The 24,456-nt window shown below is 47.1% G+C and overlaps 1 protein-coding gene across 8 annotated transcripts in view; it reads left to right on the top strand.

Annotated features, from left to right (window-relative positions):
- Nucleotides 1-24,456, top strand: part of sif (guanine nucleotide exchange factor still life) — a 214,516-nt gene that overhangs the window by 117,860 nt on the left and 72,200 nt on the right. For 7 of the 8 annotated variants that reach the window (XM_089570560.1, XM_089570559.1, XM_089570558.1 and 4 more), the window contains exons 10-12: nt 6,148-6,183; nt 11,621-11,728; nt 15,377-15,573. In XM_089570560.1, the coding sequence (XP_089426686.1) occupies nt 6,148-6,183; nt 11,621-11,728; nt 15,377-15,573 (341 nt within the window). The remainder of the gene's footprint in view (nt 1-6,147; nt 6,184-11,620; nt 11,729-15,376; nt 15,574-24,456) is intronic. The other variant, XM_089570562.1, reaches the window with a different exon arrangement.

Raw genomic sequence — 24,456 nt, 5'->3', positions numbered from 1 at the left:
ACCGAATAAAGTCGTCGACGGTGTTCAGGCTTCTCTAAAGTGCACAGCGACGGGCAGAGGCCCCGATAATGACGTCACGTATGACGGCACTACGTTTCCAGCGAAGAAAAGGTTATTCCATGGAAGAAAACCGATTCCATCGAAGGTGAAGCTCACAATGCATTGTTTGGCGCCGTCTGACGACGCAGCATGCAGGCGTAAGCAGCGGACATCTGAAGTTTCGGCGATAATGACGTCACTGCCGAGTTTCCTCGCACTGCTCCAGCGTAGTGAGGAGAAGCCTGAACATCGTCGCGGTTTTAATCGACGATTATGTCACCATTTTAAAAGCTGGTGCAAAAATACTTTGCATGGTTCATCTAGAAGCTTGATAGATTTGAATTCTTGAATAACCTCGAATTATCAAAAAACCGTTTCAGCTTCCCTTTTTTAAGGAAAATGAAAAATTAACCGCGAGGCTAGTGCTGCCACATCGTTTGGTGCAAGTTTGGCACCACACCAGGCAGGTTGTAACCATTGAACTTTAGACAGCACACAACAAATGCAATATGGTGTGTGCGGTTCTTCGCTCATTTTCTCCTGTCTAAACCTCCCTTCTCACTTAATATGATTAGCTACCCCTGCAGGAAGTGACTTTTGTCTATGTTGTAAAAAGCGTCAATTCAAATTTAAACTCACTCTTTAAATTGTCTTTGTACAAAGCCGTTCCTTGAAGAATAAGAAAGAAAGCAAGAAAAGGATTTTTTGACGCCAGGCAACAAGCCTTTGCTTACGAGCACAGGCCCGTCCTTTCACTGAGCCTGCTCGCCACGGCTTTCCTCGGTACCTCCCTTTTTCTACACTTTATTTCTTTTCGCTTCGTGCTCTTTTAACCCCGCCCGCCCCTCCATCGTGCCGGTGCAGGAACGTCGCGTTTCAAAATCGCGCCCTTTCAAATCGGGGGCAAATTTTGTTTATGCCAGCTACGGAGGGAGGGGTGGGGGTGCGGTCCGATTGATTTTCCCCTCCAGAGAGTGCAGTGCCCACATGCGCCAGAGAAGAGGCGGGAACGATGGTCGATGAGCCGCAGCCAGAGGAAGTTTGGGGAGACCGTTTCTCCTTTTGTCTCCGGTCTGGGACAATGAATCGCTTTAGCGTCACGCCGGCCTCGCCATGTATCGGCTTAGGGCGAATGAGGTTAATGGAAGAGTCCCGTTTCATGGTGGGGGGGGGGGGGGGGGGGGGGGGAGCGCTTGCCCGCGAAAAACAATCAACCTGTTCAGCTTCGCGGAAACCGCTGTCGCATCCCCGGTGGGTGGCCATTTGTTTGGTGGGTACCGAGACTATTGGGTATGGATCCTAACGTCATATTTTTAGCCTGCCTTCCGGAGAACCGGTTGTCGCAGTCTCGTCTCGTCTCGTCGAAAGGACGTTGATGAGATGAACAAGAAAGGCCTGCGTGGACGCTAACCATGTGCGGCCTGGTACCCGGCACGCATATAGACCGAGGCTGGAGCTCTGTTGTCTTAGTCCAGGCATTACGTAAGGGCGATCATTCGTCAATATTGTAGAAATCGACTATGTGTGTCATTTCTGGGACGAGTGCTGTAAAGGCTTTTATTCAGTTGAATTCATTTATTTGTTTTGTTCAATTTGTCATGGAAGAAAGTGAAGGTTTAGCGCACGAAGGCATGAATGAAAGATAGCAGCGGAGTGAAAAGTCTTTAAAAAAATGGCCTGAAGAACACACTGGAGAAGTCAGAATGGTATTCCGCTTTTTTTTTTCTTCGACTGCACCATTGATTGCCGCTAATATTTTGTGCAGTCTTTTTTTCTAACATGAACCGACTACCACATTTTGTTGTGTCACGCATGAAGAATTCGTTGAAAATACTTTTTTTTATCTTCTTGGTCTTCTTTAAATTTCCTGCCTCCCAATCAATTTAAGCAAGAGCTGTTCTTTAGAAGAGACTAGGTGTCGGCTTCATTAAAAGGAAGAGAAGGAAGTTGGCTAAGAAAAAAATAAAAACTATTCGCGAAAAACCACAACGGCGCGATTTGCCCGCGGCACTTCGACTACCGAGAGTCTGCACCGGGTCCTAATTAGAGCAATCAGGCTGGAAGTCTCCTGCGGCGACTAGACCGTTCCGCGCTAAAGCTGCCCGACTTCGATTGTATAACTTCGCGTAAGGAGCACGATGACGATGCCGCTGCAGCGCCATATTGGAACAGGCATATCGATTTGATATAATGTTGGAACACCGATTTCCTTTTTTTTTTTCAACTTACCTGGAAAGCAAGATTCTCGCAGCGAACACTACATTTCCCTGGCCACTAGCCTTTTCAGTGATAGTGAAGCCGTAGCTACAAGCTCCGGGTTCTCACGTGTTTGGTGGTTCATCTTGGTAGGCCGCGCTATATATGGGCGTCTTTACGTGGAACTGCGACCTTTAGAGAGTTAGTGCGAACCAGAAGCAAATTTAATCGCTGACTTGCAGACTAGGCAGTTTTATTTCTTTTTATTTTATTTTTTTTTTTTTTGCTGCTAATCGAGCGCAGCTTGTTCTACTCCTGTAAGGTTGGATGTCCGAGCGTTCGCTAATCGAACTTCGCCGACGGAGTTCATCCAGGAGGGCCCCATTTTCTCCGCTAAATAAAGCAAGTCTGCAAAAGCAATTGAGGTAGCGAGGAAGAGGGCGATCTCTAAACGAACGAGTCTCCTCGAGTGTGAGAGACAGGAAAAAGAAATGAGAAGTAAATGAAGAGGATGTACGCACACATAAATGCGGCAGAGAGACGGAGGAAAAAATAAGGCTGCCCGGGCAGATGATCTACAGCGGCAGTTCTCCTTGAGCGCTCCCCTTAGAAAGAAAGCAGATAGTCGATCAGGAGGGAGAGCTGGGTCGAGGAATCGAAGATATCCGCGCGATTGGCGCTTTCTCGATACTTTCTTTCTGCTTTACCTTTCGACCCCCAGGAAATGCGTTTCTACTTTCTTCTTCACTGACGTCTTTTTTTTTGTGTGTGTGTGTGTGTTGTTCTGTGCTTCTTTTGGTGGTGCGTCTTTCTTCTTCATCCTGTACGGGTCGCGTATTTCGTTCGCCTGGTCGCTAAAAGCGAGAAGACGTGAGGATGAGCCAAAAGGAAAATCGGCCGTTGTAGGGCGGGGAAGATCGGTACGTGAGGTTGGGGCGGGGTTGCGATGTGGGAAGGGGGTTGGTTTGGGTCTTAGTGGTGGGTGCCGAAGAGAGAACGACGGACAAGTGGTCGGTCGCTGCAGCGACGGCTACGCGAAGCCCTCGCCGTCCCGGAGTAAGACGATGCTACTTTGCCTTCTCTTCGTCTTCCCTCCACTCTGGAAAGGGAGGTGGGAAGGCTTGTGCGTGCGTGGGTTGTGTGCGAGCGAATCTGAACACCACTCGGAGCTGAGAGTGTGTATCACCGGTTTTCCCCGCGTCCTCAGAAGTGATTGGATGCGATAAGAGATGTTTGGTGTGCGTTAGTGTGGGCTGTCTTCTTCGAGACAGCCGTAGACTTTGTCCTTCTCTTTCGGTTGCTGTTGCTCTCGCCGCTGCCTTTGCCATTTCTGCTGCTACTGCTGCAGCTTGTGTCGATGCGGGCATCTCGCGCCGGGTCTGCGGTGAGCTCTGCTTGCTGGCGCGTCGCTTTCGGGACCGCTGGGTTCGCTGCTTCCTGTTGCAAGTGGAGCGCGAATGAACCGAAGAGTCCACTCACTCTTTTTCACGCTGCTTCGCACAGCTTCTCTTTTTCTGTTTTTTTTTTTTTTTTTTGCGTGACCTCACAACTCCTGAATGCGTGTCCTAACAACTTACACTGGCTGGTGTCATTCGCGCCGGGGAGCCAGGGAGCATTTATATCGTCGTGCATATCTTAAAAGAAGCTTGGGTGCTTTTTTTGGTAAATGTGGAGTGGAGTGATGGTTCTTGCATTAGACTGACACTTCTCACTTGTACACAAAGTGTTTAAGTTGTCGCCGCATTTACAGGTGCCTTCTACAGATGGAAAGGAAAGTAACGGCAGGCGAAATTCAGAATCACGTGACGTCAAGGTGGAAGCACCTCTGTTTGCACACTGCTATACTTAAGTGATCGTTTTAGTGAGAAATATATAAATTGAGTAAGAATGTGTTGTGATCACCTCGATATCCCGGTCTACCCTTTTTTTGTCAATATTAGATGGCCGTTAGCCCAATGATACGTCTTCGACAAGACGATCCTGAACTTGAATACTCAGCGTAGAAATTTCTTTAGGGAAAAGAATATCTTTTGTATCGTTTTATGTAAAGAGTTTTTTAAAGAAGACTTCTGATTAATTTATCTTCAACTTTATTAACGTGAAAATAAAAGAAAACGAATGGTGGACGGAGCTGCGCTTGTGTGGCCGTTAGAAGGCTTTGGGCAGGAACTTAGGACGTGAATAAATGGTTCTTAATCGTGTTTTTTGTTGCTTATTTGGTTTTTATGTTTGGTCTTCTCATCTTGCCCTGAGAAAGATATCTTTCCAATGCTTTGCAAGCACCAGGAAGGAACGGAAGATGCTTTTGTTATACTGTTGATTGTTGTCAGTCAAAGATTATAATTTAGTACAATTTGGTGGATCTCCACCGTGACTACGTGTATGTGCCATATAATATAAATTGTGTGGTAATGCTGAACAGCTTCCGTTTTTGATCTCCTGGAATGAGTGTTTGAAAGTAAAAAAGACGCCCCGAATGGCTTAACGACGATTCCAGTTCGTTGCGCGTGAACACGGTGCTTCTCTTTCTCTTTTTGAACTTTTTTGAATAATTCACCGTTTTTTCACCTTTTTGCTGCGCAGCGGCGCTCGATGCCAGCGTAAACTGCCGTTTAACTGCAAAAATTGTATTTTTAGATTCTAGAACAAGAATGATGATGACAGTAATAAAAATAGTGCTTTGTAGGAGCCAAAAATCGCTTAGTCGTAATTGGACGACTGCATTCTGAAGGCTTAACTCGCCTTCGTATACCATTACAGCTGCACGGTTCGCTTCGAACGGAACCCTGGATATTGATCACCGCCTTCTCTCTTCTCTTCCTTGGCGGTCTATGCGTAATGTTATCAGCGAACACCAGAGACTTGAGCAGCGTTACTTCCCCTCCCCCTGTGATGCTAATTCGGGCTTAAGCGAAATCTCCGAAACGACTTCGTATAGCTGATGAAATGGACAAACAGCCAGGATGGTAGGGAACGAGGCAATAAAAAAAAACGATGTTGCTAGGTCTAGCAAATCACGGAGGCCGGCGAAATTACAAGCACGCTCTCGCCACGCTCAACCTGCTCAAGTAGAATATTTTATCTCACTGTTTTCTTCCCTGGGTGGTTCGCTGACGCGCTAAGAGCAACTCAGATGCAAGGCACGCGTTTCAACGCTCATTCTTTCCGCCCTTTCCTTTCTTTCTCCCCCTACCCCTTCCTTCCTCGCTTACCCTTTTGCGTGTTGCACTGCGAATGCCTGGCCGTTTGGCGTTGGAAGGTGCGTGACGGGTGTCCGTTATTACCGGTACGCCTGAGCTTCACGCTCATATATGCGTCGACGGACATGGCGTCGTCCGCTCTTCCGCCCCTTCGCCGGGGCATCGAGTGCTGGCGTACAAACGTATCGTTAGCGCAACATGCATTTTGCTTGCCTGGGCGCGCGTTGCCTTTTTGGTGTTTTTCGCTGCCTTTTTGTCTTCCTGGAAGCTCCTCGTCGATTGCCTTTTCTTGGCTGCCTTTTTCGATTTTTTTTCCTGAAATACCCTTGAAACTGTATTGACACTCCAATCCTACCCTGACCTCTCGCCTTCGTTCTTTAAGTGGAACAGTGCAACTTTGCTGAGTATTTTTTTTATTGGGTTTCTGACGCTCGTTTCGCTTGAGAGTTCAGAAAGCCGAAGATGGCAGGAAAAGGACGGGGTACGGGGCATGTTAGGTGTAGCAGAGATTCCGCACTGTTGTTCCACTCTTATTTATTTTTATTTTTTGAGGTCCGATTAGGGCTGTCAGACGAGGAGTTCTGGTGAATTTGCAACGTGCGTAGTGAAACGTGGGTGGACGCGTGCAGTCCGCGTACGCAGAGGCAGTCGCTGACAGAAAGCTTCGCTCTTCGTCCGGAAAACTAATTCCGTGTCTTTCTGTCTCGCGTAGCTCCCGCCTACCGAAACAGGGAGAACATGGAGAAAGGTGCGTGAGTGTCTCTGGCTAAGCTCTGTGCTCTGCGGCGGCGGCTCGCAGCACTCTCCTTTTCATGCGCCCCTTTTGGCGCGCGGCACGAGCGCTCTTCTCGTCTTTTTTTCATTTTTGCATCATTCCATCGTCATCAACATCGTTTTTTTTTTTTTTGTCACTGATAGCAGCCCTGCCTCAGTACGCAGGGGCCACATCATACATAAATAGGACTTCTGGTACACTCTAAACACTAATACGCTTAGATGGGAGTAAAGAGGGAGTAAACTATCATCTAGAGCACTCCCTTTTATAAAAGATAGTGTGCTAGAGGAAAGTTTATTCTCTGTTTACTCCTTTCTGTCTACAGTGTTCAAATGTGGATTGGCATCCGCTGTATTTACTATTCGGGAGCAGAGCGTGTGTTGGTGCCTAAAACTGGCACAGAAGCGCACTCACGAATATAGGCCAAGTGTATGGACTTTTGCGAAGTCGCTCGTGCCAATGTACTTTCTCCTCAGTTGGAAGTTTCGTTTTACTGGTAATCGGCATGCACATCCCCTATAGGAGCGGTGTGTTTTCAGAGAAATAGTCTTTCGGATCTAGACATCGCGAAATCACTCTGGGACAGGGTATAATGAAAGATACAAAAAATCAGAGCAGTAATTCCACTGAATATCCAGCTAGGGTGTGTTTCATAGGGAATATTCCTGGTACAGAGGTGTTTCAGTGGGATTATTCCAGATATCACGATGTTTCAGTTGCGTTATTCCGGATAGCAGATTGTTTCCCAGAGATGATTACTCTCATAATGGCATCACTCGTACGCCATCCAAAAGTACTCGTATTTCAATGGGATTATTCCGTGGCTGCAGGAGCGATCTAGTAGTCGCTTGCTGTGAACACGGGGTCGTGCATGAAGCCACGACCTGATTTATTTTTTTAAATTAAAATATGTTCCTACAGTAAATAATCCTGCCAAAGTGACCCGAAAAGGAATAACTGTAAAAAAAAAAAGGTAACGGAGGGCACTGATTTGTGCCTTTTAACAAGCCTAAAACCAAGCATTGCGAGATATGCGAATGGTTTTCATTTGGTTTAAGTTTAGGCATATTAGGACTTAAAACCCTGATTACTCCATGAATTACGCCACAAATCGCCTTCAAATTGTGGATATCAGGAGTTAAGATAGTGTCATTAGTGCGAACTTTCTGCTGTTTGATACCTAAGATATGGCACCTGTATCGTCTGGAACTCTCAGATCGTAATCTTGAAACTTGAGAAAAAAACCCACCTAGGCGCAAATGATTTCACGACACAAAAAGAGACGAGGAGACAACGGATAGGCGCCAACTTCCAACTATTTATTGCTCGAAAAAACACATACATTTATAGTCTCAGGCAACGCCCACATTTATACACCATGTGCCATATCGTAACTATGACTACAAAGAACGCATCCAAATTTCAAATCCTTTCGACTCACCACTTACAACATTTGGTGCACCAACCAGTTGTCTTTTTTCTTTGTTTTTCTGCTGGCGCTGAAGTGGCGCTTTGAATTATTCTCCATGCACTACAACAAAGTGGGGTTCACGTTTCCAGTCGGACACTCCTGCAGTGTGCTGACGTGTGTCACCTCACGTCGAAGCGCCGTTCATGGCTGGCTCATGAACGCTTAATGCGTCAGCGTAACGCGTAAAACGGGGTTCTAACACGTGAGCTTAACGCTTCGAGCAGCAAGAGAGCTCTCTCGTGTGTTTTGTGTCCGTTGTAGGCTGCCCTAAAGGTGTACAGCCAAGAGAGGCGCTCATGATGACCTGTAATGGGAGAAAACACCACACTTTCGCTAACTTGCGTTGTTACTATTCACCGGGGTGATTCCAGAAATAGCCCGAAGGAGTTATAACAACTTGCGTGCAAAAACGACACGTAGACATGCCGAGTCGATAATTTCTGTTTTTTTCATCTTTCTTGCGTTTTTTTTTTGTCCTTTTCTCTTTCTTTTTTTACGCGCTCCAACACACGCACTCACACGCCCACATGCCGTGTTGTTGAAGCTAAAAATAATATTATCTAAGTGTCGGTGTATCTCACAAACTCGTTTGCGTTAAAGGACGATTCGCGATTGGTTAGCTCGATTCATTTCTTATCTATCACAGGGCCCCCTCGCGTGCAAGCGTTATCGTGAATTCGTTTACCAATTATCTTCCACCAAGTGTATCTACGGCAATGCTGCACACAATTTGTTTGTGTTTGTGTGCGACAAAAAGTGCTGAGCGAGCTTATTCTCTCAGAGGCGCACCGTAACGCAAATGCACACAGACCCCAGCGTCCACGCTTTTGCCGGCGTGTTCGAAAACACCGTCGCATGTCTGTCTCGACGAGCGCGCCCAGTATATAACTTGATTATCTGCCCCGTGCGGACTCAGGTATATGCGGAGTGGCGCTCAGCAACGAGTGCGCTGTGGGTGCCTTTTGAAACGTGCCCGCGAAAGAGCAATTGCTTCATCTTCTTGCTTTCTTTTGTTTTTTTCTTCCTTCGTTCGCGCCGTGATGCTCGCATAGATTGAACGAGCGCGAGTGTAACCAGGTTAAGCGAGCGGGGCCCGCCAGCTCGCGGTCTCTGTGTTTTGCGCCTTTGTTTCTGTTTAACGCTAATATGTTTTACCGCGAACGCATTGCCGAGGTCTGGTAGCTGCGCTGCTCCCGCGAACCGACTCCAAGTCTTGCTGTTTGTGTAGTGCCCTCTATATGCTTTGAGTACCCGTCCCCTGGCAGCGGAAACGGCCGCTCGCTTATTGAGTTGTCACTAGTTGTGCTCTCTGTTTTTCCTTTTTTCTTGTCCTTTCCTTCCAGCGTTTTCGTTAGAATGTTTAAGTAATGACGAATGCATACATTAAGCAAAGGTTACCAGAGGATGGCCCGGAACAAACCTCTTACTCAGGAGCATTTCTCTTTCTTGTTCCCGTCGTTTTCGTTGTTTTATTTTTCGTCAAAGAAAAAGCGACACGAAATGCGACTCTGAGCATGTTCGTAAAAAACGACTTAAAACGCCTTGTACGGTTCATGGGAGGCTCTGCTTTTAGCTGATATTGCCTACAGCGCACTTGCAATGGACAGCACGAAATATATAGGTGCTGTTTAAGCGTATTAAAAAAAAACATTAAAAAGAATATCGCACAATAATAGACTGCTGAATGCGTGTATGCGAGTCGTATTATCATGCATGCATGAAATACGGGGTTTTCAGTTTTAGCGCGGCTGTAAAATAACAATATTTTGTTAATAAAATACTTTAGTAATGGCACAATTTTTTTTTCTTTTATTTCCGACATGAGTGCTTTTTGCATGTCCTCCTGCAGTCGTGTTTCATTTGCAAATGACAGCACATGTGCAGCCCCTTAACACATAGCTTAGTTTCATTTCTCCCACGCTGTATTCCGAACGGCGATAAGGAGCAAGTAATCTTGCTCCACGAAACCAAACAGTGTATTTCGATGTGCTATTCGGATTCGCATCCTAAGTGCTTCGGATCGGCGATTGGAATACCCCAGTGGTCATCCTCTTAATTTCTTATTCGGATTAAGTTTCTGCTTTTCGGCAATGCGGAGTAGCTATCCAAGCCTTTTTAGCTGCTTCCGGAAACATTTTTGCGTTTATTTATCGCTGCGCTTTTCTTGATTCAATGAACAACGCTAAGAACGACACTAGAGCATAACTCCGGACTTCCATAACTTCGCCACCACCGTTTTGAAACATTTTTTGTTTGCGTTTTTTTTTTCAAAATGAATCTAGAAGCTTTCAATTGCTTATGCGCGATGTGATTGCACAAGAAGAGCTTGAAAAAAAGTCGAAAAGGTCAGACCACTGTTATGCATGGAATATCAGAGCAAGATAATTTCATAATTTGAAAACAGCGGAAATCAAAACACTTTCACTTGAAAATATTTGTTTTCTTTAATAGTTTACAGAAACCTGTTTCTTGCATGCACTCTACTTTTGGCGCTTAGCAATACAGCGCAGTGTATAACTATCACTACTTTGGAATCGCATTAAGTGGTGAAACTTTTTGTCTTGATTCTCCACACCTTCTTTAGGGTTGAGCGAAAACACGTTTCACTTATACAAAATGCAACATCTTAGGTAGGTGCCAAAAAAACGCTCTGTGTACATCACTTGAAGGTTAAGAAATCACTGACAGTGCACGCATTCCGTTGTTAGCCTTATTTTTTCAAGAATGAAAATTCGAGACGACTGATTTAGTCTACAGCCTGTCTTCTTGGACTGCTTCTAGGTTAATGGTCGATAGAGCACCCATCTAAGAGTAATAGTTAGTCGAAGTCAATCCGAAGCCGCACGAGGCCCTTCGGCGTTCCTCGTAATTAATAATGTTACTTTACTCAGACGCTCTTGAGAAGCTTTTATGCATGGTAGTGCACTCACATTCAGAGTTTTGAAACGAAATATGCGTGCGCTTGGTAAAGTTCGGGAACCCACTCATTATGCTGTGCCGTAGTTGGATATTATAATCGGCAACACATTCATGCCGCTACACACTAATAATTTTATATTTTCTTACACTTTGCCTCCTGTAAGGACCATGAATGAGCGATGGGGGACGCCTTACACTTATTAAAGCGTCAGCTGACGCAACGAAGGATTTCTAACTGAACAACTTTTAGGTCCTCATTACTTCCGACAGACAGCGAGCTTCTCAAGCGACGTGTTCCGTACAGGAGACGCACACAAAAAGAAAGAACAAAAAGAGCGCAGTGCCGAAGCGAATTTCGTTCCCAGCCGCGCGTGATCACTTGTGGCGTTGATTAACGAGCACTTCTCCAGCGGCTTCACGCCTTTTTATGACGACAGCATGCCACGCGTAAGACGCGAGGAGCTTGTCGTCGTAATACTTACTATAGGGGCCGTTATCTCCCTCTAACTGACGCCTCGGTGCCATAAAGGCGAGTACGGAACAAGTAAAACGCAAAAAGGATAAAAAAAAAGAAAGCGAACTAAGCAGTGAAGTGAAGAAGGAACTGCTGCTCGTAACGGCTTCTCGTTTCGAGCCGTTTTATTGCTTGTCCCATCCGTGCGTGCTTGTTGTGTGTGCTGTACCGTGCCTGAAGCTTCGCTGCCCCTGCCGCCGCTGGCGTTGCTGCCGCGCTGCTGGTGCTTACACCGCTACTGCTCGCTGGATGATCATCCCATTTCTCTCCGCTCCGTGTGTTGTTCGCCTGTGTCGTGGCCTGTCGCATGACATGGAAGCGGCACCGGGTCTTGCCGCGCTCGAGTGACCCCTCGATGTTCCTCTGCTTCTCTTCTCTTTTCTCTCTCTCTTCCCTTTCCTATCCTCCCTTTCCCTATTTCCATCCCCTGCCCCGTGCCTCTCCCGTCGGAACCGCCCCACATTGGACGCGGCGTCGATGCGACTCGACCGGGACCTCGCACGCAGTGGCCCTGATGCGTGAAGTTCACGTGGAGCTGGAGGCGATTCGGAAAGAAGAACAGGCGCTCAAGACTCAGCCCAACCTGCACGGGTTCCGGGGACTGCTCGAACAGCGTGAGTGGAGGCGGCGGATTTGCCATTTCTTTTCCAGAACGATCGCCGGCACTCTATTCTACCTCTTATTTTATTTTTTACTTTTTTTTTGTAAATTGCGCTCCATGTTGGCCGGCTGGAGGCGAGCTTTCCGAAGAGACGTATACCTGCAAGGTATCTTGCATGGATGGCTGGGAACGTGCCGGGCTGCTGCTTCGCGGTGTGTGCGCCTTCACCATAAATCTGGTTCTCAGACTGGTGTGCCAAGCGAAAACGCTAAGGTTTCCTTCTCTCCCTCAACCTGCTGGAAGTAGCCATCAAATGGCTCGGGTGCACAACGCAGCGAATAAAATTTCAGAAAAGAGTTCCTCTTCCTTTTACTGCGGTAGGATTAAGCGCAGAAACAGCTGCTGGGTTTTTTACACGAGAAGGCTTAGCTCGTTTTAAAATGCGCATTCGTGTACGTACGAAAATACACAACCACGACAATTGTGACGTACTCATCAGTGCGCCGTGCGTTTGTTAAGTTCGATGCAAACCACCTATGTGAACGGAAGTTGACTCCGTGCCCCCGTTTTACCTTCGAGATAGCACCTTTTCACCTCTGGATTCATTCCAAGGTTGATGTAGAGTGGCAGCGTAGCTTGTGTAAAAGACCATACGTTCAAAACATGACGGCTTATGGTGCGTTTCCATCGGCTGTGCGAAATTGATGAGAACTGAACACTGACGTCATAATTAAAAACAAAACGTGACGTCATAGCTACGTGTTTCAGGCGGGAAAAAATAAGTCGTCGAACGTCTCGAGGTTCAGTGCGACACACGAGACAAACACGAAGAAAGAATACACGATGAGTTCAGACTACCGGCGCTATTTTTAAACAGCCAGCACTCGTTGTGTCTTCTCTATTCGTCTTTGCACCGCGTGTCACGTTGAACTTCAAGGTATTGACATACGAGCAGGTCCAACTATTTGTCTTAATGCCCGAGAGGTGCAGTTATAGGTGTAGTTAAACCTCCTTGTTGGGAAGCTCTTTTTGAGCACCCGGGTTTGCGAGCAAAGGACTGTGATAAAATTGTGTTGATCGAGTTAAGCTCACATAGAAAGAAGCAGTAGTAGAAATTTTAATAAAAGCCATAATTTAGCAAGCCGCAGAATGGCGAAGGTAGATGGCTTCTGCCCGCTGCTCTGGCTGAACGCCAAGATAATTTTTTTTAAATAAAAAGTGCCGTACTTTCTACGAATGCACGCAGCTGAAACGTTTTAAAAACCAGTAGTTACATTCACCTTCTAAATAGTTAGAAATCACAAATAACCTACCATTCAGTTGTATCTTAATTTTGTTTGTCCTCTCATTTCATTTTGGCGCTTCAGTTCCACAGCCCTAAATGATGTCGCTGGCGCTTGGTTTTGTACCGCATTCGAGCTCCACCTTCACTACCTATGTAAATTGACCTTGTTCAACCTCCCACACTCTAGGACTGCACTCAGCTTATGTAGCTGCAACAAAGCGAGTAAAGACATCACAACAGAAACAACATCAACCCATCGAGCTAGGAGTGCACAAAAACCATTCGTGAGAAAAAAAAAAAACCTGTCGAAGAGGCCAGCAAACTATATAACAAGAGAGGTCGAAGACTCTCCTAAATTATGCAGCGGCGATAAATCTTTCAAGTGCAATATCACGTTTTTTTTCCCCCCCGGTTCGCCGACAACCACGGGGCTGTACGGCATGCACGAAACCACAAATCCGGCCAGCTTTGAGGCAGAATGCCTGCGTTTAGGGCGGCCATCGTCGGTACGAGCGAAAGGCGACAAACACCGTGGATAAACGAGGGAAGGGAATTTCGTCTCTCTCTGTGTATCTCCTCCTCTTTCGTCTGGTTGGCAGTGTGCTCGGAGAGAGGGAGGGGGGGGGGGGGGGGGGGGGGGCTGGCAGGATTGGGAGGGGGGGAGGAGGGGAACCACTCGCTAACCCCAGCGACCCGCGACGCAACCAGGCGCCACTCAGTGTACCAGAAGCAGTTTAGAGTAAGCCTCGCTGCCCAGTCACAGCGCAGCCAAGTTGTTAATCAGCGGCCCGAGCTCCGGGGCAGGCTGCGGACCGGGCTCCGGCCGTTAATTAACGATCCCGCTGAGGAGCTCCCGACACAGCAGGGGGCGAGGTAGAGGAAAAAGCGGGGGACGGCTTTCCTCCTTTTCCGCCTTCGCGCTGTCCCCTTTCCCACCTTACCCTTCTTCCCCCTAGCTTTACGCACCTCTGCATCAAGGAGGCCCGGGTTCTTCTCGCCTTTTTACCTCGTTCGCTTCATCCGCGCATAAGCTCGCGGAGAGTGGCGTGTTGCCCCGGGGGAGTTTGCGGTCGAATTCGCGCGGGCGCTCGCGACCTCGGCTATCTGCGCTTTCCGTGCCGCTTACTCCGAGTTTGGCAATATGAGGGCACGACCGCCTCCCGCGTGCGGGGCCTGCGTCTATCTCTCACTCTCTCGCTTACTACGTGCCTCTCTCCTTCTCTCTCACGGTGAGTGCGGGCACGAACTCTGCCTGGAGCTCGACGACCGAGAAACCCGGTAACGCTGCAAATGTCCACGCTATAAGCTGAATCGCGGCGCCGTGCGAGATAGTAGTGCTGTCCGGTCGGCGTGGCGACAGGTCTACACTGCCAGGTATTTGTTATCCTGAACACGGCGAAGGACATGCGTTATGCGTGACTCTGTTCCGGTGACGATTTACCTGGAGCGTTTTTTTTTTCTTCTCCTTCGATGTCTATCTCTGATGAGCGCGTGTAGAGTCATAGTAATTGCACGTCGCCATCGCTGTCACGAGGTACTCCGCGTTAGTGTGATGATTAAGTTTCTGGACTGCGATTCTACGATTGAAGCAAGCCAAAATAAAGTGACCAACGGTCTCCATCTCAAGGGAATCGCCACACAGTGAGAAAAAACACAACTAAACAGTTCTTTTTTCTTGCATACGAATATAAAGGATCACGACAGAAGCATCCGAGAAAATGAAGCGGCCACATAATTAATTTGCAAACAGCGAGGACAAACCTCTTAAGACCGCGATGACACAGATGGCATTCGTTTTGAAATAAACAACAGCCGAGCGGATAATTTGGACATTAACAGGAATGATTCAGATTGCATAGAAGCGAAGAAAACGGTATATTTGCATACTGCGATAAATTTAGGCGGGAGACAGAACTTGAATAATCGCCTCAAGGCGCGGTAATTCAGTGTTTATGGCATGCGGCTGCTGAGCATAAGGTCGCAGGATCGAAACCCGACCGCGGCTGCTCTCATTTCGATGGAGGCGAATGGCAAAAGACACCCGTGTGTTGCGCGATGTCAGCGCACGTTGAAGAACTTCCGGTGTCCTGAATCAATCTGAAGCCCTCCAGTACACTCATTCTTTTTTCTCTAACTCATTTCACGGCCTCTTACATCCCTTCCCTGGAAGTACGATTCATAAAATTCCCCGAATAAAATAGTTACTGCACTTTCCCATTCCTCATAATCTGTTATGATTCTTCGTGTTATTACTACCTATTACTGTCCTTGGCAAGTAAACATTCTGTGCGCTGCTTTAAGTGATATATCGGTGTCCCGTGAATGTGACCGAGTTCATCCTCCTCCTCTTCTCTCTGCTCTTCCGATTCTGTGCAGGGCTGGCCGCATCTTCGGGGAGACCCGGCAGCGCGGGTCCGTCTCTAAGCGCGGCCGGTTCGCTCTCTTCCCGGCGGAGCACGCTGCTGTCGCAGGCCGGCACAGCGTCCTCGCTCAGCGTCGAGAGCAACCACGCACTCTTTCCGCAGGCGTCGCTGGAGAGCACCGACTCGCGTGTCTACCTCACCTCATCCGAGGTAGTACACCTTCTCTCCTTCTCTCGCTCGCGTACAGTGCCGAGGTCGCCTCAAGGCATAGAGTTTCTTACTATTACCTAGAGGGAAAGCTGGCGGCGCTGCACTTCAGCCACCATGGACGCTCAAAGCATCATGGGCCGGTGAGCTACTTGTTGCGGGACAGTCGTAGTTTTTCGGGAACACAGAGTGGCACTACTAAGACGTTTCATTCCGAAAACGTTGTTCGTGTGTGCGCAGACGACTTTCGCGCGAACGCAGTGTGCAAAATCCATAGTAGTAAAAACGGATAGACACACGCCGCCAATAAAAGGTTTCACTTTTCCGAAATGCCATTAAAAAACCTCTTAAAGTATCTATGCAACAAGATTTTTTTTTAAACATATTTACTTTTAAAAATGCGCCTGTTAATTACGAAATAGTAGCTTTTGTAGTGTTCATTACTTGGCCAATAGGGAAGCTAGCCATCTCATATTTTGGGCAAACTTTGCAGTTAAATGATTTTCTGCTCGTTTGTTGCAATTTACAGACAGGATATTGAATGTTAGGACATTCGTAGTTATCTAACAGCTTTATTTTTCTATTATTTTTTGGCCAAAAGTTGTAGTTCTGCAGTCGGTAGCTCACCGCCCCATGATGCTGTGAGCGCCCATGGGGGCTGAAGTGGTCTCGAGGGGCCTCCATGCAAACTCCCATAGACGGGTTGTCAGCTTTCCCTCTAGGTAATAGTAAGAAACTCTATGCCTCAAGGAAACGCCTGATGCGAATGAACCGGGCAAGGCGCTTGCATATAGTGGTCGTGCCTGGCTCGTTCTGTAATATCCACGCAATTGAAACTTCGGATAAAGGCTATGAGCTTCCAGCAGTCTTTCGTTAGGGGCCTTCACACTGTACAAGTGTAAAATGAAGCTCCTTGGTTTATTAAAAGGTTTTGATTTTCACCTAATTAAAATTGTACAACTATACTTACTACCAAGGCCTCAGAACACTAAAATGACGTGCACATACTCTGTCGAGTACAATAAAAAATGCATTCCCTCTCGTGGTCGAGAGTAGACGTAAGCATGAAATGCATTGCAGTACCGACCTAGTATGTTCTAGAGACTGCACTTTTTTGCAAGTAAATTTCTTGTCTCGCCCAAACACAATCATTCTGCCGCAGCGTTTCTAGGGCGGCAGAGTGAATTACTCTCACTGTTTACAACGAGTTCCGCGCTGTGCCGAACGATGGCGCCATGGTTCCGCACGGGACCACGCGCGCGCATTCTGAGCAACACGCATGGTGCTCTCGGTCCGCTCACACGTGGCGCGGACTACGCATGCGCTGCTCGACTCCGGGGCAGAGCATAGGCTCCTCCTCGCCGCACGCTGACTTCGGCCACCTCGTGACTATGAATACGCTGTTTGCGCATGCGCTTCTCCGGTTACAGCGCAGCACAAAAGCACCAGAGGGAAGTCTGAATGGCTCGCCAAAGGTCGTTTAGATTCGCCTCAGCGTTCTCCTTTCGATGCGCTCCCTGTTTCCCTGTTCTGCCTTCGGTTAGCCTCCGTGTTTTCTCTCCGTTCTAGCGCCAAGGTTACCCGCAGCACGCCGACAACGGGAGCTAAAAGCACTTCATGCTTAAAATTAGGAAAATATTCCACCACCAGCCTGCATGCTGTAGGTTCGTAAAAATTTTAGGTTGTTTCGCCGCTGGGGTCAAACCTTTCAATGGGTGATCTTTTAATGCATTTCTGACAGCTGACGTTTTGAATTTCTTTTTATAAATAGTTTCAGAAATGTGGTTTGTGCAACAGCGTGAGGAATCGATACATTTCGGCAGGCATGAGTGAAACTTAGGGCCGTGTTATGTAACGATTCATTTTATTTTTGGTTTCATTTGGTCGTCACGTCAATCATGGGAAAAAATGGACAGGAGCTGGTGAAGTGGACGACCAATCACAGGCACGGCCGGTCTGGACGCGTAGCCCCCGCCAGCCACCCTGCTGCAGCTGCACATAGTCCGATCGAGTCACGCGGACCCAGAGATGATCTTGCCAGTTGCAAATGTTCCCATAGGGTCCGTGCATCCAAAACGCCGGTTTGAGCGGGCTAAAATTCCGGTGTTTTATGAATTGTCGCTACGCCTGAGGTGAATGACGTAAATTAGGTTAAGGTACAAACTTGGATCCTGTATATACTGTTGACAAACCGTTAAAAATTACGGCCCCGGTTCCCATTTTTAAAGTTTGTATCGGGCTAGATACACCTGGCATCGCAGAGTTAACGGGAAACTGAGCCCACGACACCTCCATTAGATTTTAGTCCTTAGTTAAATTCCAATATTTATTTTTTACTCCTGCCATTAGTGTTGCCGGTAAATTTCGAGTTAGAAAGAGATTATTTCTTCCCTCCGCTTGATTCAAACTCGTGACGTCAATGATGACGTTTACAGCATTGCGAATGCTGGTTAGGCTGATTGCGATGTGGTCTGACCTGAAAAACACTCAGAAAAATAAAACAAAAACTTAACGTTGCTGGCATAGTAACGTGGTGATTCTCGACGGCTGCTTTAACCTACCATTCATGGATGGACATAAAGCCTGTACACTTGGCGCTCAGTTAGCGGTTACGTAGGCGTAAAGGAGAGGGCTGAGTCGTACTGGTTGGTTCATGTTGAATGGTACGGCAAAACAGCGCTGACGGACGGGACGGAAGAAGATGAGACAAACACATGCGCATGTGTTTGTCTCATCTTCTTCCGTCCCGTCCGTCAGCGCTGCTTTGCCGTACCATTCAACGTAGGCGTAAGTCGCCACTGCGGAGTGGAGGGCAATTTTAATGACTTAACGCACTTGCATCAACTTTTATTCTTTGAAAAGCCGCTTATTCTAAGACTCGTGACAGAGTGCTATTGCTATAGCTAATTTCTACGCTGTAATGGTAACAAGAAATATTGAAAGTTGTATGATTGTAAATATATGACGGGTATCATAAGAAACATTATTTATTGAAACAGATGGTTGCTACTGTTTTTTAGTTCTGGTGCTGCGGTGTTTTATAGACCTGAACAGACAAGAGAAGGAAAAAGAAGGGCTCATTCTGATTTTTGTGGCTATTGGCTTCCATCCACCTGAAGTAAGATTTGTCTGATGACTACATATTTGCAACAATATAGTTCAGACCGTGGCGCATTGTAGAACTCTGTAGGGCCTTTCCACAGTTCGTCATTACACTTTTAAGGGTCGTCCATGGCAGAATGCGTCCGGTGGTTCTGGAAAGAACTAAAGACGATACAGGAAGCTGTGCAAAAAGCACGCGCTTACTTCATTTCGCGTGTCCAAAACATAAGACGCATCTTTTAGTCATGCGCGTGGACAAGCTTCTATCCGTGCGAAATGTGTACTGTGTTAGCAGAACTGCGAGCATAATGAAAGTTTGCTAGCCTGTATAAAGCTGGGTCAAGTGCAGACACATCGGTGAGAAAAAAAAGGTTTGGTTAATATATCTTCATTATGATAACGATTTAAAATTCCTTGCTGATATAGGCATTAGATGAAGCGATTAAAGCCTTTGAACTATACTGAAACTGCTCCGTGTGAACCACTTTTTCCACAACCGGTGCATTTCACTTAGAGCTTCCTTGTACTTCTTTCTGAGCTCTGTAAAGGCTTATAGTTGCTAAACAAGCTCACAGTTGCATGGTGGTATTCTAGAAATTATAATACGCGAAACCGCATATACGAAATCAACTTCTCGTGACCGCCCCGAATAAACGACCCAGCATACACAAAGACACGTCAATGCATTGAAACAAAAACCTTGCGGAATGGCCATTCTTTATTCCTTAACCGTTGCACCTATACGTGAGCCGACTGGCTTTCCCAGAAGAGGCAGCACTGCAGGAACACAACTACTACAGCGAAATCCACAACACAAAAAGATTAAATAAGTCAGAGACCAACGCGCCCGAGGAGACTTCTCGGACGGCGTTTTGTGTGTGTGCGCGCACGCTTATCTCCTACTCTGTATGCTTCTTTCGTTTCTGTTTTCGCGCCGTTAGGCAGGGAGGCGCGATGCGCGGGTGGTCTTGCTGACCACCGTACGGCTCTCGCGAGCAACGGCCTGATGTAGTGCGCTCACGCCCCTTTCCTAAACGAGCCGCCGAGCGCGGCACGAATTGCGAGAACGGCCGGCGCCCTGCAAGCCGTGAGCTATGAGACTCCCGGGCCCTCTTGGTCAGCGCTGTGGTGGCTCCGAGCGTTGCGTGTTCGCGCGAAGAGAGTTGCGTGCCGGCTCGCTTGGTCTCCGCAGATTGCTGCGGAAGATGAGGAAAACCAGCTTGCCAGCTCGAGCGGAGGAGGAGAAACGGTGCGCACTACTCCGCTCTGGTTCGCTTCAAAGTTTACGGAGTTCTCGTACACGCTGGTAGGAGCGTATACGTATGAGCCCATTGACTTGACGAACGGTGGTACGAGCTCCTGCTGTTCACATTTTAGTTAGAATGGTGTGCTGGTTAGCAAATGCTTTGTTGTGCTGAAAATTGCAATGAGCCACCCGGACCACACTGGTGTGCATTGCTGGATTCTATTAAGAATCGGGCGACACCTACGGGCTTTCCCCCTTCACGCTTCCTAGCATTAGACACTTTTATAATACGGTGACGCTATCGATTAGGGGCTTGGGGTGATAGCGGCACTGGCTCCCCCTCCCCTTCCCCCTCTATGCCCTTAACTTACAGCGTCACCCTATCCTAAGAGTTCTTATTACAACACGTAATAGCGTATTTGCCTGACGGTCTTATTCTCGTCGTAGTGAATAAGTGGATACGTTTTCTATTCTGGAGTGGGTACAAGGCACGGTTAATTCTAGGGAAATCGGAAGAGCCTTTGTCCTGCAGTGGTCTTTGAAATTCTGCTGCTGCTGATGATGATGATATTAGGCACTGTTGAGAGACCACGTACTGCGTATGTTGCCCAGCCCACTTCAAGGCCCACGGAGGAAAAGAAAGTCCGCTGCTTTTCGTTTGTGTTTCTTACCTCTGTGCAAATACGGCCCAGAGTTTAGCTTATATTTAGTAAAGTGGCTGTTTTGGCTTGTTGGGCTGTGTTAATGGTTAGATAATGCAGCGCGAAAAAAACGAGAACAAAAGAAGAAGTTGACAGGACGGACGCTCACTGCCAGCGCCTTCTTCGCATTCTTTAACTTAATTTAGGAGTGGTGATCCCAAAGGAAAACTAGTAAACGAGGATAAAAAACTCCAGCGAATGCAGTTTAATGCATGACTGGGATGTCTTCATACGAACACGGAGCGCCTTGCCCTGTAGGTTGTTTTTGTTTTATTTGCACTTCAGCAAAACACGTTCATCCCCATCGCGTACGGGGGCAGTTGTTCTTGCTTGTAACACACTCTTCGCGGCAATAATATAGTGTGATCGGATTACGCGACAGCTGCGTGTGTTATTTAGCACGTTAACAAAATCTTGTGTACGAACTGACGATGCTCTTCGTGTACTCCTGGTAAGCTAAAAATTAAATTAAAACAAGAAATAGAAGAAAAATGCGGCGACAAACAAGAGCACTTGTCGTGTTTCGGATGTGTAGTGAAGCGCGGATGCAAGCGACTGTTAAAGGTGCACTGAAGAGGAATCTGAACTCGTCTTTTTGCCGCGGGAACTCGATCTACACGTTCCTAGCATTCTTAGAAACTGCGACTTATTGCCCGGTGTGGCCGATTTCCCTAATTAAATCGAATTAACGTCCGGCTCCCGCCTTTATTTTTTGAATTCTGCCTCGTACGATGGGCGGAGTCGACCGACGCGGGGAGTGCCTTTCACCCAGTCCCGTGGCGGCTTGCCGCTCTGCCATCGGCGGAGTAATACGAAGTAGTCCGTAGAAGCAAATAGTCCGCGCGTATTTTTATTTCTGCGGGCTTATTTTGCGGTTATATTCTCTGCAAATGAAACTATTTATTCACGGAAACCTAAAAAACAAAATGAAGCGAAAGCAAAGCCTCCACGGAGCTGGCTGAAAGGCACTCCCCGCGTCGGTCGACTCCGCCCACCGTACGAGGCAGAATTAAAAAAAAAAGGCGGGAGCCGGACGTTAATTCGATTTAATTAGTGAAATCGGCCACACAGGGCAATAAATCGCGGTTTCTAAGAATGCTCGGAACGTGTAGATTGAGTTCCCGCGGCAAAAAGACGAGTTCAGATTCCTCTTCAGTGCACCTTTAAGAAATGCCTTCCGGTGCTTTTCGTCACCTTGTTTTTGTTTGAATCTCGAGTCCGCGTATTAGACTTCCATGCGTATGAACGCCAGAACGTGCGTACTGTTTTTGTTGTAGCATCTTTCTCCTTTCATTTTTGTTTTAACTATTCTGCTCACGCTTAACTCCCTAGCGCAGGTTCTCCCACGCTCGATAATCCACTGCTTTTTTGCTCATTCTAATTCGAGGTTCACGAAGGCGCGCAGCTCTGCTTTCCAAACACAACAGTTCTTCTCTTTATCTTTTTTATTCTCCCAAATTCCTCTCTCCTTTCGAGCGTCGTCGCTTCGGGGCCAAATTTATATGCTCGTCTCCCAAATGTTCGTAGCTAGTCTCTCTTTATTCACGCTTTTTTTTTTTTTACTCGGTTTCGCTTGTTTCGCTCTGATCTATCACTGCTCTTTCCATTTTGCTTGTTTATGAATTTTTCTCCAGCACGAAATTTTCTCCTGACGTCATTAGAATTTCAGGCCCGGGGCGGAGTGCGAAGCGTTTGCTTCCCCCGTTCTTCTTTTCTGTGTCACTCCTTCACCACTGCGCAGTGAGCACATGCGGGTTTGAACGAATGAGCAAGAGGAGGAGGAGGAGGAAGTGACGGTGAAGAAGGAGAGGGGAGTGCGGGGGCCTGGCGCGTAAACGCTTCTTTTCGTTTTGTTTGCTTTCGTCGTTCCCTTCCCGAAATTTGTTTTCCTCGAAGACGTCAGAGAGTGCCCCAGGACTTTTTTGCTCGTTCCCGCGCTCTCTCCCCTACTTTTTGGCAGTGCTTATTACCCTCCACTTGCTCGCCCTCTTCTGAGTGAAGGCGCACGCGCTTTCTCGGTCGAAAAGCGTGCTCCGTAGGAATTGCGGTTCGCCGCCGGTTCGTAAACAAGGCGTTCTCTTTTTCCCCGCCCCTTAGCAGCCTTAGTCGCCCTGCCTCTTCGCCATGCTAGGTTCCCCCGCATTCGTTTTTTTTTTGTCTATCATTTTTGGTACGCTTTTGTTATCTCCCATTTGTGGAAGTGTAGAAAAGAGTGCCTTTGTGCTTCTGTTGTTCCTCCTTTCTTTATTTTATTGTTTTTTTTTTTCCTAGCCGTTGCTGTAGTCGAGTGGAGATGAAGCGTCGATCCGGAGACGCCTGTGCACGAGATCGAACAGAAATCGGGGGGCGTGATTATGCTAAATCTTTTGTTGCCGGGTGTTTGGTGAGCCAGTGAAGCGGGCGTGCTGTCGCCTCCTGCCACCGAGAACATTTGCAATGTACTTGCAGAGAAAAAGAGAGAGAGAGAGAGAAAGAGGGGGGGGGGCTATTTTGTTCTGAGTGTGCTGCAGTTTGGCGCAGTGAATTCGGTGGCAGCTCGCGAAGCTTTATTTTGCTCTGCCTACGATGTGCCCAAGAGCTTTATGTCTGTTTCCGGTTTTGTATTGTTTCTGTGATGTGTTTAATCCCTGTACGGTTTCGACAGTTTGTGTGGTATTTAGGAAAAAAGAGGCTGGCCTAAGGCTTTGTTCTTGCTTAGTGAAGTGCGACGCGTGTTTCATTCACTTTATTAGACGATACCCAAAACAGTGCCCTGTTGCAGTTCTTTACGGAAACTTTTGTTCGTTCTTATCGGTACTTTTTTTGGAGGTAGAACGCACGGTAATCCCTTAATTAATAGATTAAGGAAGATGTTTAAATACTGGCAGGTGCATGGAGCTGTTGCAAGAATAAAATAACAGAGCTATTTGTACGCAATAAAATACAAGGGTGGAACAGACGTAAACGTAGAAATCTCCGTCCTATGTACCATTTACTTTGTTACTGTTTAGCTCAAGGCTATTTTAGTTCGCGCTAGAAAAAATTAGATACATAAATAATCCTGTCTCATAACCATGAAATAGTGCTTTGGAAGACTCAAGCCCGAACTCTGATTACTGGGCAGCAAACCCATCATACTTCACTAGTGCGCATGAGATCTCTTTTTTTAGAAACTACACTGAACCTACTTATCTACTGCACAGCAATCACACACGTTTCTTTAAGTGATACAAATTTGTTTTATCAGAATTTTGGTTATCTGAGCGCAAGTTGCGCAGGTGAGCCACTAAGGCTTATTAAAATCTGAATATTCATGGCCGTCTAAACGCTGCCAGAAGTGATGTGTAATATGAATTCAAACACTATCGGCAAGAACGCGAATAACGTTTCTACAAAGTTAGGCACCAGCTGCAGTCTAGAAATTTTGCTGAATTGAGCGCTTATAATTCTCGCAATTAATTATTCACGACCACCTTCTTTCGATGCCTGCCTCGCCACCAGCGCTAATACATAGCTTAATTATTCGCTCTGCGTCGCGTACTTATATCTCGAGGGCCTCTAATTTTAAAACAATCACCAAGAAATCATGGTATTCGCGCACATCCACCCTGTCGCAAGGTACTGCTCTTGTATCTTGTCTCGTGTCCTAAGAGACTCTATCTGCATATAGATTAACATGGGCAACGCTCGGACTCAATGCAGCTTCGAAGTCTTCAGGTTCCTCGTGCTTCGCTACCCAAATTAATTTGTCTAGAAAGGCAAAAAATACAAAAAAGACAGCGGTAGCTCCACCGTATCGAAACGAGACGCCTACAAAATTTAGGATTTTTTTGCTTTTTGATGTTGGCTTCCGTGTTT

Source organism: Amblyomma mixtum, chromosome 2 (genome assembly GCF_055824585.1).
Source record: "Amblyomma mixtum isolate Tamu chromosome 2, ASM5582458v1, whole genome shotgun sequence".
Lineage (NCBI taxonomy): Eukaryota > Metazoa > Arthropoda > Arachnida > Ixodida > Ixodidae > Amblyomma > Amblyomma mixtum.
Note: the sequence above shows the minus strand (reverse complement) of the source record. Positions and strands in the feature narration are given on the sequence as shown.